The sequence below is a fragment of the Bombina bombina genome, chromosome 5, assembly GCF_027579735.1.
Source record: "Bombina bombina isolate aBomBom1 chromosome 5, aBomBom1.pri, whole genome shotgun sequence".
Taxonomy (NCBI): domain Eukaryota; kingdom Metazoa; phylum Chordata; class Amphibia; order Anura; family Bombinatoridae; genus Bombina; species Bombina bombina.
In genome coordinates, this window is record NC_069503.1 from 835,455,973 (window position 1) to 835,473,663 (window position 17,691).

Consider the following 17,691-nt stretch of genomic DNA (forward strand, 5'->3'; position numbering starts at 1 on the left):
CAGTCACAGGAGGGAGAGTCTGTGTCTGCTGGCCCTTCAGGTGTGAAGGGCAGGCTAAGAGAGGAGAGGTACTCTGAGGAGGAGAAGGAGGCTCTTGTTGAGGCGTACTTGGAGAGGGCAGCTCAGCTGGAGAACCCTAACCTGAGGCCGGCTGTCCGGAATAAGCTGTGGGAGGAGATTTGAGTGGCAGTCAGCTGCTTAGGACGTAATCGTTCTACTGCCAGCATTAAACACCGCTATCATGACTGCAGGAGGGAAACCAAAGCTAAGCTGGCACAGCAGGCCAAATATGCACGTGGGACAGGTGGTGGTCCTAGCAAGAGAATACACCTAAGGTCATGGGAGGAGATGCTGTCCAATGTCATCTCGGATGAATCTGTTCACGGATGTAAGGGGACAATGGACACCTCTGTGCCACCTGAAGAGGTGTATGAAGGTGAATATTCAATATTAAATATAACCATATATGTGATGTATATATGTTGTATATCATAAATACCCATCTGTGTTTAGCTATGAATCTAAATTTACATAGTTGTATTTAATATGTTCAGCAAGCACTCTGTATTGTATATCTGCTCCGACAAGCAAGAATATTGATAATATAATATCCAAGAATATTAAGCATTTCATATAAATCATGTGTCATTGTCCTTAAAGGGACACTGTACCCAAATTTATTATTTTGTGAATCAGATGCAGCATGCAATTTTAATCAACTTTCTAATTTACTACTATAATCAATTTCTCTTCGTTCTCTTGCTATCTTTATATGAAAAAGAAGGCATCTAAGCTTTTTTCTAAGTTCAGAACTCTGGACAGCAGTTTTTGATTGGTGGATGCATTTATCCACCAATCAGCAAGGACAACCTAGGTTGTTCACCAAAAATGGGCCACCATCTAAACTTACATTCTTGCATTTCAAATAAAGATACCAAGAGAATAAAGAACATTTGAAAATAGGAGTAAATCCGAAAGTTGATTAAAATTGCATGCTCTATCTGAAGCACAAAACAAAATATTTGGGTACAGTGTCCCTTTAACAATGTTCCTTTAAGACACAGTCTATAAAGATTCCTCAGTTATGGTCATATATGCTTGTATTTTATCCCAAACACACTATATGTGTGTGTGTGTGTGTGTGTGTGTATGTGTGTGTGTGAGTGTGTGTATGTGTGTGTGTACATATATACACATAAATATGGAATATAATAGTCTGTATTGTTATGCTACAAAGTAATATATTCTATTAGATAGATAATGTAAACATACCGTATATTTATTTGTAGGTTCCGAACAGGAGGAGTATGAAGCTGCACCAACACCACAGCAGGATGTTCCTACATTCACTGAGGAGGATAAGGATATCTATGGTGACACTACCTCCTATATCAGCCTCTTAGAATATGATATGCAGCAGCCTAGGGCATATGAGGTGGAGGATGTATCATGCCCTTCTCCATCTACTTCGGAGACAACATTTCATGTTTTGGGTTCTGAACCCCAGCAGACTCATCCTCCTCAACAATGGCAGTTCATGCATACTTCGCAGCAACAAATGGCACAGCCCCCACAGCTGCACCCACCGCAGCAGATGATGCACCCCCCCACAACATCCTCCTCAGCAGCAGATGATGCACCCCCCACAACATCCTCCTCAGCAGCAGATGATGCACCCCCCACAACATCCTCCTCAGCAACAGATGATGCACCCACCACAACATCATTAAGATCTGCATCATCTGTACTATATGCCTCCCACTCCTATGGCACAACAGGAATCCACACCACCACCCACCAATGTATTGCTAACAGTGCCATCACAGACAACCTCACAGTCACCAATACGGAGAGACAGCCCTGGAACCAGCCAATTATTAGTTCCTGAGACACCAAATGTACAACAGGGTCCGGCACAGTCCCAGCAGGATGATCTACTGAGGCTCATACATAGAGAGCTTAGGCTGTCCAGGCTCCAGCAGCAGCAGGATTTGAGAAGGATACAGAGCCAAATGGACATCCATAATGCCTCACTCGTCCGCCTGGCAGAGGCAGTGGAGAGGCTTGCGGATAGGCCCCAAACTCCATCCTCCCTTGCATCCTCTGTCATCTCCCTGCAGGACCCTGAATCCCGGTTATTAGCCTCACATTCAGCTGGTGGGCGTCGCACAAGACGCCACACTGCCCCCCTAAGTACCTCTCCTCCAAAGTCTAAATCCCGCCGCAAGAATTAATTAATATTCTTTTTTTTCCACCCAAGATATATCATATCTAATTTTTGCACTAAAGCACTTTTTTAAGTGCGATTTTCATCTCATAAATATGCATCCATTTTTCTAATCCAAATTTGAACATATATCTTAATATTATTCTAATAGCTGTTTATCTGCTAAAAATGAACAGCTTTATTCATTTTTATTTCACATGATGTCAATTAATATGCAGGTGTACATTGTTGATAAATTTATGTGTCCTTTTATTGAGGATATCATATTATGCCGTTTAAGAATACTTGGGGATACGTGTCTGAAATTTATACAGTATATGCTCTCTAACATTAGTCAACGTGACATGTGTAAATGTTATGATTTATATTCCACAAGCATATGTTGTTTGCTCCTTCAGTTGAAGCTAATAAGGGTTATACAGTTATAGAAGAGTTGAAAAGTAAATACTCCTTCCTGTTGATATGGCCAAATACCTTGCATTCATTCTTATAGTCCTATGTGGAATGTAATATCTGAAATATATACCTATCATGACTAATACCTATCATGACTAATGCACTCCTTTTTGTCAAGATTATTATTCAATATTTAGAATAATTAGATAAATGTATCTTTATGATATTTAAGCACTGGTGTATACACAACATATATGTGATTGCCATGATATAGAGGTGATTAATACATTTTAATTGACATCATATGAACAGACACAGACTCTCCCTGGGACCAATGCACAATGCACTTTTAAATTGTTTCAATAACTCCATGTTAAAGACAATACTTCATATCTCTTGAAGTATGTAATATTAAGCACTTATGTATTTTGGTTAATAGTCTAAATATTGCAAATGTATTATCTGCTTTAGCAGACATGACATTACATATATTTTATAAATATTAGTACTATGACACATTATAACTTTAATGTGTCATCGTTTTGTATTGAATAAATATGATTTTCACATTGAAAATTACATTTGAATGAGGGTAAATCTGTAATAATAAAACTCATCTTCATGATAAAAAAATTATTTCCTTTGACTTATTTTTCTATATTATTTTCTATGAGGTAACCATGCCATTCAAGTGTGCAATCTCAGGGGATTGTATGTATTGATAATGTATCTTTATTTTAAGGATTAAATTATATCTGGATTTGTCTCTTTGAAATGAGCATCTGATATATTTCTTAAAGGGATCGCCTATTCAAAATAAAACTCATGAATTAGAGCATGCAGTATTTATATACTTAAATATGTAATCCTATAATCTATTTAACTTCATTATCATCTGTAATTTACTAAAACAGGAATGTTAGCTTAGGAATCTACCCATTTTGAATCTGCACATGGGGAGCGCTTGATGATTGTTGTCTAAATGTAGGCAACAATCAGCAAGTGCACCACAGGTGATGAACATTAAATGGAATGGCTCCTAAACTTAAATACATGATTGAAATAAGAAACATAAAAAATTAAATTGATTAAGAGTACATATGTAAGTTGATTGGAATTGAATGATTTATCTGGTTCATTAATGTTTTATTGTGAACACACTCTTCCTTTTTTTTTTTAAAGTGACATAAATTCCATTATTTTGCTAAAACATATATATTTAAAAGCAAATCTAATATATTTATATTCTTTATATTTCTTAATATTCTTAGTATCCTTTGATTATAGTTTTATTTAGGTAAGATCAGGAGCAGCATAGAACCTATGTTGGAGCTGTTTATTGTTGCCAACATACAGTATATATCCTGTCTGTCATTGGTTCACCCATGTACTCATTTTTATTAACCAGGAGTGCATAGCTGCTCTTTAAATAATTATACCAAGAGAACAAAGTAATATTTGGAATATAATTAAAATGATATTTTAGATAATTATGTTATACATAAATCATAAGATGAATGCATTGATTAGTACATAGCTGGAAATAAAGAAACATTCACCATGACTATATTTGAGTAAAGTATACATTTATTTAGGGAAAATGTGGTAAATATAGGGATGAGGAGAGAGGGAGGGGAGTGGTATTCCATTTCTGAGAATCTTCAATCTGTAAAACATTAAAAGAAACAAATGTGTATTATTAAAAAACATAATCATAAATAACTAAAAGGTCTCATTACAATACTATAAAAATACCTGAAAAGAAATCTTGAATAGTTGCAGATCTCTCCAAATGGGCATTGAGGGGTTGGGGATGATTAATTACATCAGGCTCAAAGATTTCACCTGGGGGCTGTGGTGTTGGAAGTAAGTTGTTCAACATCCCATGCTCCTGTGCCATGTTGTGTAGACAGCAACATGCCACTATGATTTTAATAGCTTTTTCCGGACTGAATTGGAGATCCCCCCCTGATCTGTCCAGGCAGCGAAAGCGCATTTTTAGAACACCAAACAGTCGTTCTATTATAGCACGTGTTCGGATATGTGCTTCATTATATCTGTATTAAAAAAACAAGAAATATGATTATAATATATAATGTGAAGACAAATCAAATACTAATGAGCTAACTACATTCCTGGTTTGATCTTATAAATCTTTAAACCTTTTTATATATATATATAAATATATTTATATTCAAGCAGAGAGATTTATAAATGCTTCACTGATAATAGATGATTTGTATTTTGACTGTCCCTTTAAAGGCACTCAGTACAACATTGTTATGTCTGTGATAGTGATATATACACACACACACACGAGATAATCAAGCAACAAATGTATGTGCACAAACACAGATATATAGCTTAATAAAGGGGCAGGAGCCCCGAAACGTTGCTCAATAAAGGTGCTGTTGCTCCACATAGAGTGCTACCTGTGTGTTCTATTTCATTACATTTACTGGGACTTTGGAAAAGGAGGTCCTCCAGGTTTGCACCTACATTCACCCAAGAGTGATTTAAAGGGACATTCCTATGAAGTGTGTACTGGTCCTACTTTTCTACAGATTATAGTGAGCATTTTGCAAGGCACAATCAATATTTCTGACACACAAGAGCAGAAAATAAATATATATTTTACCTTAATTCAGCAGGCCCAACAACCTGGTTCTCTTTCAATGGTGTCCAAATCCATTTTTTAAGAGGATATGCAGAATCTGCTAAAATATGAATGCATAGATATACAGTATATATATAGATATATATATAGATATAGATAGATAGATAAACACACATCTTTCCATAAAGCAATGCATGACATAAAATAATGTTATGCATATGTCTTACTATGACATAGTTAATATATATCTTTTAAATGATTAACAATTTATTTATTTAATCAATTTCACCCCCTTAGACACATACATAAAGGATTATAAAGCAATGAAAAAATAAAATGTCAAAATATTGAACACATTAAGGCATCATAATATATACATAAACACTTACCGAGGAGATGTCCTTCAGGCATTTAATTTGTCTCAAACAATCTCCACACACCAGAATTCCTGAGGATGTAGGCATCATGGCTACTTCCTGGGAACCCTGCCACGACATTTAATATGCGCATGTTTGCATCACATATAATCTGCACATTTAAGGAGTGGAAGTGTTTCCTATTTCTAAATATTATCTCCCTGCGCACAGGGGGTCTTAGGGCAATATGAGTGCAGTCAATGGCCCCAAGGACATTGGGTATGCCACCTAAAAGAAAAAAGTCCCTCTTAACATCACGCCAACCTCTGGGTGATGTGGGGAAAAAAATAAATTTTCTGCAATTATCATAAAGTCCATCAATAACTTTTGAAAGATGCTTAGAAAGAGTGGACTTATGCACCCCAGTTACAATGCCCCCTGTCACCTGAAAGGATCCAGAAGCCAAAAAATGAAGTGCCCCTAGTAGTTTGGTCATTCCAGGGACAGCCCTGCTTGAATAGCCCTGGCTTTCCAGCCTATCTTGCAACAGGGCATATAACTGATATATTTTCTCCCTGTTGAGCCTGAAACTTTCAAACACCTGCTGCTCATTCAGGGTTTCTATATCCAGCCTCACTCTGGGGATGTCAGGCCTACGCTGTCTAACTTCAGCATTGTCAGCTTCTCTCTCACCCTGCATTTTGAAATATCTGTTCTGAGGTTAGGCTAGGTGTGGTGTTTTTTTTTATAGCTGTATGTTGCTTGTTAACATATGTGAAACTGGTGATTGCAATGAATAACATGGGGGGGAGGGCTTATCTTCATCTCATCTAATCCTTAATTTAATGAACAGTTTGAAAGTATATACTTACTCATGACTTTTATTTTTGATATGAACTATAATTTCAACATATATGTAGTTACATATCGGAAATTCAAAGACACTGAATGTAATTATTATATTTTTCAATTTAAATATATCAGCCTTTATCATAACAGTTAAAAGTAATTATTAAAATTATATGATTTATATAGGTCAAATATATATATACAATTATCATACATATATACATGTAGGAGAAGATTATTATTAGATAAAATTATATTTCTATATGTATTGAGATTATCTATAGCATCCCTGGGCAAAGGTTTCATTTTGAATTGGTAGATATTTTATTTATTTATAAAATATTTTACCAGGAAGGATACATTGAGATTTCTCTCGTTTTCAAGTACGTCCTGGGTACACAAAACATTGCATTGACACAATAGGTACAATAAAATAAAAAACAATAATAATACACGATATATGCACAAAAATTTAACATAGAACCGGTAGGAAATATATAATCAACAATGACAGGTGCATTCTGTTTTGAGATATGTAGAGAGGGATCTCTTAAAGGATATTAGGCATGGGGAAGGTTTAAAAGTGTGCGGGAGGTCGTTCCATAATTGTGGTGCTTGCATATATTTTTATATGCACATACATATTGAAATTTCTATGACAACATGGGTGAAAATATTCCTATACATAGGACCAATAAATGTAGCATATATAATGTTATTTGTACATTGAAACACTCATAATTTTTTTGTGATTTGCAATTTCAATGAGAAACAGGCCTCAAAAAGCTCTTTTTTCCTCCTTTACACCTAGTTGAGCTGGGGGTAATATTTCTCAATGTATCGACAGCCTCCGACAGTGTATTAACGGTTAGCGCTTTCAATGGAAACCTGGTATAATTTATCGATTAACGGCTTCTATTACTTTCTATGGGACGCGAAAATCTTTTCGGCACCTGAAGTCCGGCAGCCGATATTGAGGTATAACGCGCCATTGGAAACAGTCGTTAAACGCTATTGCTTTCGACAGCATATTTAACGGTTTGCGAGTGCACGCAAACTGAATTACGACTCAATGGAAGCGAGGCCTTATTTGGCTCCTCCAAATAAGGCGAGTGTTGGGTGCAGTTTTTCTATTGAAAACCAACTGCAGTAAACAGGAATTTATTTTGTTAAACAAATGTTTACATTTGGCTCATATGTTATTCTGTAGGACAGTAACAGAAATGTCTTGTAATTACAAGGTGTTTACTGTCCCTTTAAGTTCTAACAAAACTCCCAGTTTCCAGTGCTTATATGTTGGGAATAGATTATTAAAATTACATGAACTGCTTTGGTCTGGTAATATCTACAGAGCTATGGCTGAGCCTCAGGATCATGTCATGTGATTACCTCTGGGGTTACCAGCCATACTAATTAGCATATGTAATTGTGTAGTGTAGCTAACTAAGAAACTACAGGTGCTAGGTCTGTTATTATTTAATAGTAGAGTCCCCACATTTAAAAGCCTTTATGTCTGTATTAATTTTATATTAATTATATTTGATCTGAACTATACAGATAGAGTGCTGTCCAGTATTTTAGCAGGCTGTCCAGTACAATCTGTACAAAAATACTGGACACTTAAAGACCCCTGTCGGCTAAATGTAAAGGGCCTTCTAGGCCTTTATGCATTAGAAATATGGCTCAAAACAAGTTACACTGTGCATTTTCTATTATATGTGTTACAGGCAACCATGGCGGTGTTCAATCATTGCTGGGTGTTTACTTTTGGCAGCCAAGGGGGTCACATCACTACTACGTACATGTGTTACTGTCAACCAAGGGGTGAAAAATAAATGTGGTGGGATCAAGGGTGAGGTTGAGCTTTTGTGGGGACATTGTGTGAACCCAGCTACATCCCATGTCCAGTCACCTATAGATCGTCCGGTATTTTTATGGAGGACAGCTGGCAACCCTAGTTGCAGATAGCGCTATTCATTTAGGGTGAGGGGTTAAATGCAAAGGTTCCACTACCTGAATCCTCTTGCTGAATGATCTGGATAAGGCCTGGTCTTCTGGCTTCTTTCCTCCCATTGTTTTTTCTCCAGCAGTAACCCGACTTGATCTAGATATATACATGTGTATATATATATATATATATACATATATATATATATATATATATATAGGAATATCTATTTAAGAATACATAGAACATACTCTCCTTTGTGCAGAACATTGGAATGTGAGATATATATAGTAAATACACAGTTAAATACTTATGAATATTGCATAAATATGTTTTTCATGTTTTCATCTACTTAACTGCAAAGGGCTCCAATGCACATATATATGTCTATATATGTATGCATATGTATTTAAGTGTTTTAAATACGTATAAACACATATAAATACAAATGTACACACACATATGTATGTATCTCTATGTTAAAGCCCTTTGCAAACTTTTTTTTTAACACCTGAGATCACATATCTTTGAACCCTTAGGGGAATGAAAGGTAGCAAAGTCTCCTGTAATGGAGTTAAGGGATGAGCTGACAGGCTAGTGAAAATCCCAGTGCAGTGTAGTAGCAACAATGTTCCAGGAGAAGTGCTGAGGTGCCCATTCGCTTCGGGGAGTCCCCTAGGAGATCCCTGTGGAGTGCACCTAGAATAGAGGAAGAAGATGAGGATGTGGTGCCACCAACTCCGGTTCCTAACAGGCCTGTATCATCTGCTATCCCACCCAGTACTGTTATATCTGTTTCCCCAGCGGCAGATCCTGCATCTGCCGGGCCTGGTACTGCTATGGTTACAGGCCAGGCAGATGCAGGGAGTTTAGGGGGCCCCTCTAATTTAGACAGGGCGTTGGAGGCTAGCCTGGGGGCCCTTACAGCCTCCGGAATGTCTCAGGAGGCAGCGGCGGCTGTGGTGGGCCTGTTTAAGGCTCTTACGGCCGCCGTTTTGCCTCCGGTACTGCCCCAGGTAATGGCGGGGCCTAGTGCCCCTCATCATCCGACCGGGCCACTCAGGCCCAGTTCGGATGCCTCATTGGTGGCGCAGTCGCCGCTGTCTTGGGGCCCAACACCCGTAACCATCCTACCGGGCCTCTGGGCCCTACCGCTGGGCCGTCATTGGTGGCTCAGTCGGAGCCTGCTACCTCCAGTGCAGGCTCCGGTTGCGGCCTAGCGTCTGCCGCGCCCACTTCCGGTCCGTCGCCCGATGCGCGTGACATCACTTCCGCCGTCACCGCAGTCAAATGGACGGAACAGGGGGCAGCAAGACGTGTTCCTGGGGCCAGGAAGAGGCCTAGCCGGGTACTCTCCACAGGTGAGTGGGGAGTATCCAGGCAGGCCTGCTCCGCTGCGCAACGCTCTGCAGCATCAGGCCTGGTGATTAGGGCTACAGCATTACAAAGGGGCCGTGGCTTGCAAAGGGGGAGGCTTATGGGAGCAAAAGTTGGCAGGCATGAGTATGGGAGAGCGCGCAGCTCACTAAGGGAATGCCAGTGGGCAGACAGAGGGGTTTCCATTAATGCTCCATATGTGCCCCAAATAGGAGAGAGTGTGATAGCGGATGGCGCGCAGGGGGAGACAATGCAGCAAGGAAGCGCAGGGGTGCTGGGTGGCCCAAGGGCTATTACTATAGGTGCTCAGGGAGCAAGCGCTGATAGGGCACATGGAGCCAGGGCCTTAACCACTATTACAGGGTCAACGAATGAGTGGAGTGGGGCTATGGATGTGGAATGTGAGAGAGGGGCTCCAATTAGGGCCGGGACTAGCACTTCCACCCCAGTTAGGAGGGGCGGTCAAGGGGGTCGTGTGGCAGGCCTGGATACTCCTCTATCATTTGTTTCTCCCTCTCAGGATACAATGGCTGCAGCGCCAAGGGCGGAGACCTCCAGCACAGCAGGAGCAGGGACATCAGTCCAGACATCAGGAGGAGGAACAGTAGGAGCTGCACCCGGATCATCAATACCTTCCACATCTGCAGCTGGTGAGAGAAATTTGTTAGAATTGTCGCACACCATTGACACTGACTATAGCACTGATTCAGACTCAGATGGGGGGAGGAAATTAGGGCTCAATAGCAAGGGGCAGCGCCGCATGTTCAGAATGTTGAAACTGCTTGTTAGAGAGCGTAATCAGGCTAAAGGATTAAGCAGTGCGGATCAGTTGTTGCTGCCGGCAGGGCAAAGCGCATCGGCGGCCTCCGCGGGCAGCGCTGCGGGAGGGGAGAGTGTAGCACAGCCGCAGGAGATACCGGGTAACGCTAGGAAGGTGGCTCTGTATGGGGACTCTTACCCCTGTAAGATCCACTGTCTGCATGCGCATCTCAAGCTCAAAACGGTACAAAAAAATTTGAGACCATAAGTACGTTAATATGTTCGAGCTGTCGCTGGAAGCGCAGTGCGACAAGGAGCGTAGTGAGGATGGTACTGGACCAAAAAAGATCCAGCGTCCTGATACCTTCGAAGAGTGGAGGCAGTGCTTCCGAGTCTTCTCCTCCTGTTACATAGAACAGAGGCTTGAAGCTGCCATAGATGTAATCAAGTATGCAGAGATTATAGAATGCATCTACAATAGATACGGGGAAGGCATGTGGAGGGCCTACGTTAGTGAATTCAGGAGAAAAATGGTCAGGAACCCAGTACTGAATTTTGGGGTGAAGGACTTGGACCTGTGGTCCTTGCTCATACCAGAGAAAGGGGGGGCAGGGGGACCCCAGCTGCGGGCAGGGCCCCCTAGACCGCAGGGTCTGGTCAAGCGTCGGGGCAGGGAGTGTTGGAGGTACAACGAGAAGCAGTGTGATAAAGGTGCTTCCTGCTCCTTTCGTCATGCCTGCATGTACTGCGGCGGACAACACCCAGGTGTCGAATGCCCCAAGCGGAGGGATGGCAGAGCCTTCCGTGGGGCTATTAAAGGGGGGTCTGGACTCAATTAGGCCTTGGCTAGTGGCCTACCCTAATAGGGTGGCGGCTGGCAGACTATTGGCGGGCGATTGGAGAAGGCTTTAAAATACCAACCATGGGGGTGGTAGTTGGGTCGGTCTCACACAAAAATCTGAAGTTCTATGAAATGCCGGGGGAAGTACGGGCGAAATTGGGCAAAGAAATTGCTCTTGGGAGATTTGCGGGACCATTTGAGCGGCCTCCCATCCCTGACCTGGTTATTTCCCCACTGGGGGTTGTCCCTAAGAAGGAACCAGGGAAATTCAGCATTTGTCGTATCCGAAGGGCGGGTCTGTCAATGACGCGATCGACCCAATGATAAGCTTGGTGTCTTACCAATCCTTTGACAAGGCATTGGAGTTGGTTATAGCAGCGGGACCGGGCGCGCTGCTAGCCAAAATGGACATCGAATCTGCCTTTCGGCTGCTCCCCATTCACCCCTCATCATTCAGGCTGATGGGTTGTAAATTCGAGGGCAGTTATTTCATTGACAAATGCCTGCCCATGGGTTGCTCGCTATCTTGTGCTTACTTCGAAGAATTTAGCTCATTCTTATATTGGGCTGTCATGGCGGCAGCCGGCGGGGGTGTGGTCGCCCACTACCTCGACGACTTCCTGTTGGTCGGTGGCGCGAATACTCATGAGTGCGACCAGCTAATTACGGTAATGAGGGGATTAATGGTGCAATTCGGAGTACCGCTAGCTGAGGAAAAAACGCAGGGCCCCTGTACAAGACTCACGTACTTGGGGATTGAGATTGACACTGCTGCTAGGCTATGCCGTCTTCCCACCGACAAAGTGGAAGCCATGCTCATAGCGGTACGCAAGGCGATCGCGGCCAGGAGTATGCCATTGAGGGAACTACAGTCAGTACTGGGGTTACTCAATTTTGTATGCAAAATCATACCCATGGGCCGCGTATTTAACAGGAGGATGGAAGCTATGCTTTCCAACCCCTATGGCGTGCGTAAGGTCGCGGTTTCGGAGGACATGCGGGGAGACCTAAGGGTTTGGGAGCGTTTCCTGAGAGACTTTAACGGAACGCTGCTTTTGCGTGCTCCTCGGGCTTCCAGTCAGACAGTGCACCTGATGACGGATGCAGCTGGGGCAGCAGGTTATGGCACTTACCTGGACGAGCAATGGAGCACCGAGCCTTGGCCCCTATCCTGGGTCAAGGGGGTCTGACGAGGAACCTAACACTCCTGTAGCTCTTTCCCATAGTCGTGGCTATGGAGCTCTGGGGGCCGGTCTTGAAGGACCGGTTCATTGTGTTTTGGACGGACAACGCTAGCGTGGTGTTCACCATAAATAGATTGTCTGCTTCTTCACCTGTAGCTGTTAGGTACTTGCGCCAGCTGGTGCTTAGGTGCTTGCAATGCAATATTCGGTTTACCGCGAGACACGTCCCCGGGGTCAATAACACCCTGGCGGACGCACTATCACGGTTTCAATGGGAGCAGTTTCGCAGGCTTGCTCCTAACGCAGCCGCACTTGGCTTACCTTGTCCCCACTCTATTTGGCAGTTGGCGTGGCATGGAGGTCCGTAGGGCACCTTGTGAGGGCGTCCCTGGCATACTTGGAGAGCTTATTCACAGCACTGGGGTGAGTGGGTAAGTTATTGTCACGAACGGGGCGCCGCAGTGGGAGAAGCCCCTAGGGAACTATTCTTGGAGTGGCTTGCAGGGATGATCAGGCAGGGAATCTCTAAAGGAACTATAGCTAACAAGTTAGCGGCTGTCTTGTTCTTCTGCAACCTGTTGGAGTTGCCCAACATCACTAAGGGATTCCTGGTGAGGCAAGTGATTAAGGGTTGGGGTAGACTCGAAGGCAGATCGAAAGATGCTCGCAAACCAGTGACATTGTGCAGATTAACCAGGCTGCTCGGCGCCACCGGGGACGTTTGTGTCGGTCCCGGAGAGAGGGAGCTGTTTCAGTGCACCTTTTCTTTGGCATTTTTTGCTGCCCTTAGGCCGGGGGAGCTTGTCGCTGCCTCCAAGGAGGTGGTTAAGTCTGGAATGCAGTTGGCCCATGTTAAATGGGCCAGAGATAATCTGTTACTGTTTATCCCGCATTCCAAAATGGACCAGGAAGGGAGAGGGGCGTGGTTGACCCTGATCCCTTCAGCCTCGGGTGCCTGCCCAGTTTTGCTGACAAGGTCTTACATTGTGCACGAACGCGAGGACCTTCTCAGTTCTTGGTGCATTCGCATGGGTCCAATCTTTCACGGTACCAATTCGCAGTGGTGCTCAGAAAGGTAGCGCTTGCAGCAGGTTTGGGGACCTGTAGAATCACTCCCCATTCCTTCCGGATAGGGGCTGCGACCAGCGCAGCGACGCTGGGTTGGAGGGGGGAACACATCCAGAGATTGGGTAGATGGAGGTCCCAATGTTATAAGTCATACGTGCGCCCACCAGCAGAGGCGTAGTTGTTTAAGGGGGCCTTGGTAAGCAATCGTTGCGTCTTTGCAGTTTCTGGTTGTGTTGTTCTGTTTCTTGGTTCAAGTCCTTAACTGTGTAATCCGTTTTTAGGTGTGGCTACAGGTCCTACTCGAATCTGGATCATAGGGCACTCTTACGTGCACTGGGCGGCACTGAGGGCTCATTCTCTTCCTGAGGGGCAGCAATTGGGTCTACCGACGTCAAAGGCATCAATACGGTGGTTGGGCCGTAGAGGCTTACAGTGGGATGGTTTGCCGGCCCTCCTCCAGAATGCTAGACATAGATGGGGACAGCCCCACATCATCCTCCTCCACATGGGGGGAATGATATAGGAAGTGCACCGGCTTTGGACCTCATCAATGCGATGAGGTCCGATGTCAAGTGGATCTGTACAATGTTACGGGGGTTTAGGTTGGCTTGGTACAATATTATCCCCTGGTTGCGTTGGAGATTTTTCCCCACACCTAGAGTAGGAAAAAAGTTAATAGGGAGCTGGTTTTGTGGTCCGCCATGATCTGATCTCAGCGGATAAAAAAGGGCTGTATCGCCCAGACGGGGTGCACCTGTCTGACGAAGGGCTGGCTATCTTCCTGGCGGACCTCAAAATGGCCTTGGTTAGGAATATTTAGCGGGTGGCGGCAAGAGCCTGTTTTTTTGGGAGTGCCTGTCTCTTGTGGCGGGAGGTCGTAGCCATCAACAATTGAGGGCGGAGTCTGCAGAGGTGACAGTCGGGCTAATGGGCGGGGGTGATGTCCTCAGGTCGTGACCTGGGGGGCCCGCCCCGCGGGTCTGCTGGCTGAAGATCCTTTAGGACATCCGCGCCTATTAGACGGAATGAGGTGGGGCCACATTTGTGGCCCACCCTTGGCATTTGCAATTCCACAACATCTGGCTGCGACCTCTTGTCATATGGAGCTAAAAGTGATCATTTTACTAGGCCTCGAATGCCGCCACAGGTTAAATATTTGAATGACTTCCGTTGAAGTCAAGTTAATATGTTGTTAATAAATATGACCATTGTCATGGTCTTAAAACCCAGCTATCTGTGTTGTGTGTTTATTTCTTAGAATAAGTAGTTATTTAAGTGTTTTTGTAAGGGGTTGCAACTACCAAATACAGCATCAGTCCTTAGGGGAATGAAAGGTAGCAGAGTCTCCTGTAATGGAGTTAAGGGATGAGCTGACAGGCTAGTGAAAATCCCAGTGCAGTGTAGTAGCAACAATGTTGCAAAGTGAGGGGAGGTCTTAGGCTTACCACTTATAAGGGAAGCTCTGGAACAATCTGGCCTCTTCTACCTGGGATTTTCAAGAAGAAATGTTCCCTCCCTCCCAACCCTCTTTGTGGTTTTAATTGTGTAGTTGCTAAGTCAACGTTTTTCATGGCGTCATTCAGGCAGATGGCTTCCCAGATGGGTTGCTGGTCCTTAGATGCGAAAGGCAGGGATGGGGTTAGTTGACCTAGTCTTTATAAGACCTTAGCCGTAATTTTGGTTGCTTCCTGGACGAGCATTGCTGCAGGACTTTGCTACACCAGTGCCTTAGAGGTTGAAGCGCATCATACTAAACATATCTCCTAGTGGCGGGAGGTCGTAGCCATCAACAATTGAGGGCGGAGTCTGCAGAGGTGACAGTCGGGCTAATGGGCGGGGGTGATGTCCTCAGGTCGTGACTTGGGGGGCCCCGCCCCGCGGGTCTGATGGCTGAAGATCCTTTAGGACGTCCACGCCTATTAGACGGAATGGGGTGGGGCCACATTTGCGGCCCACCCTTGGCATTTGCAATTCCACAACATCTGGCTGCGACCTCTTGTCATATGGAGCTAATAGTGATCATTTTACTAGGCCTCGAATGCTGCCACAGGTTAAATATTTGAATGACTTCCGTTGAAGCAAAGTTAATATGTTGTTAATAAATATGACCATTGTCATGGTCTTAAAACCCAGCTATCTGTGTTGTGTGTTTATTTCTTAGAATAAGTAGTTATTTAAGTGTTTTTGTAAGGGGTTGGAACTACCAAATACAGCATCAGTCCTTATAACTTTTTAATCTAATATTTTTATTTAATATTTGTTTTAACAGATAGTATTATTATGAGTAAAACTCTACTTTTAAATGTTGATGTGTTTTGTGACTTCAGAAAAGTATATCAAGGGAATTAAGCCCCTTTGGTAATAGGAGTAAATTAAAAAATCGTTTAAAATTGCCTGTAATGTTCTATCTGAATCCTGAAAGAACAAAAGGGGGTTTCATGTCCATTTAGTAGGTTCCAAATGATGTAACCTGTAGTGTACTGCAAACATTTAACAATAAATGCCCTCAAGAATTAGAACATTATATTAGGCAATTAGTAGGCAACTTGGAAAATGGAGGCCTGCACTGAAATAAGCATGGACATAAGTGCTAGGGGTTTTCGGGTGATCCAGTTGCTGCTATCATTAACAGATATTATTTGTGTTCTCATAAATAAATATACAAACATATTTATTGCAGGTATATACAGAACATCTGACCATTTAATAGTTTTAAGTAGGAACCCTTTAAATATGTCAAGGGCACTTGGAAATCAGGCACAATCTTGAATTGTATTATTATATAGTAGTTCTGCTTACATACAAACCCAGTACAAAAAGAGTGGTGTCTTGCAGGGGAATAATATATTGTAATACTACAAATGTAAAGTGTTTTTTCACTATAGGCAGGTTGTTTCGCCCTCGTTGGGACTCTTCAGTATGATGTAGGTTCTATGTTATTGTACTCAAGCATTGATTTTAGGTTTACCGCTATATGCCAGTTTTGCTGATGATTAAATTAATTTTCATAACCACACTTACAAAATGTGAAATGAATGCTTGAGCAGAACAGCAGCACCAACCATAGACAGCCTGTTTGGCCCGCTTGGGGCTCATCCCTCCATTGTATTAATCTTAGCAAAAAACAAATATACTTATCTGTGCAAAATTGCAACACTTATAATTAAAAATTAATTTCAATATAATGGGCAGCCCTATAGCAAAGGGTGGAATGCTCGAGGACATCAGCATCAACCATAATGACTTGAGTGAGAGAGTCCCAAAGTAGCGAAACAGGCTGCCTATAGTTGATGCTGTGTTATTTAAGCCTCATATATTTCACAGTTTGCTACACTACTGGTTCAAACTGACAGGAACATAAGGGGTGCCATATTAAAAATGCATTTTAAATTAGTAATACACTCTGTGGGATAATTTGTATATTCTATCCATTGTATATTTATTCCTTGCTGAACTAATTAAATGGAGGGTTTATCTCACTCTATTAACAAAAATACATTTATTTGGTACAATGGGAGTCCCTGCTCTAAAGGAGTTCCCTGGGTGTAAGTGCAGACCCTGTTCCAACAGTAGTAATTGTCCCATGGTGACTGTAGACATTCAAGTTTAGTGTCACAGACATGGTAGTCCTTGTTCCAGGGTGCTGCAGTTCTCAGATAAAATTGTAAACCACCTGCTAGGTGCTTATAACCTAGCAGTATTATTGGTGTCCCTATGTCAAGTCATTGCATTGAGGATATAAGTGCAAATATATTAATCATATCATTGTATTCTCTTCGCCAACATCCTTAACATTATTACATTATACAGATATGTGCAGTGAGAGTGGATTTAAGCCATTCAATTTGATTTAATATCATTTTATTAAAGTTATAGCAGTGTAAGTGTAATTATGCTTTATTGTTGTTGTTATGATTCAAGTTCTAGTGACACAGAGATGATTTGTATATCTTATATCAACAAGCCTTGAAATATACAGAAAGCTTTAAACATGCAGAACCAAATTAAAGCTAAAGATTTTTATGAAATGAGAAAGTAAAGGAAAAGCACAACAGAAATGTGAGAAATG

General features: G+C 42.5%; 1 protein-coding gene across 1 annotated transcript; it reads right to left on the minus strand.

Annotated features, from left to right (window-relative positions):
• Positions 1-4,192: 4,192 nt before the first annotated feature.
• Positions 4,193-5,335, minus strand: LOC128659526 (putative nuclease HARBI1). Its single transcript, XM_053713128.1, has 3 exons — positions 5,262-5,335; positions 4,379-4,680; positions 4,193-4,289 (listed from the first exon to the last, which is right to left on the minus strand). The coding sequence occupies exons 2-3, from the start codon at positions 4,617-4,619 to the stop codon at positions 4,285-4,287; spliced, it is 246 nt and encodes an 81-aa protein (XP_053569103.1). The 5' UTR covers positions 4,620-4,680; positions 5,262-5,335; the 3' UTR covers positions 4,193-4,284.
• Between the last annotated feature and the right edge of the window lie 12,356 nt (positions 5,336-17,691).

What these genes read in the sequence shown, in the direction of transcription:
- LOC128659526 (XM_053713128.1), bottom strand. Translation starts at nt 4,619, where the DNA reads ATGCGCTTTCGCTGCCTGGACAGATCAGGGGGGGATCTCCAATTCAGT.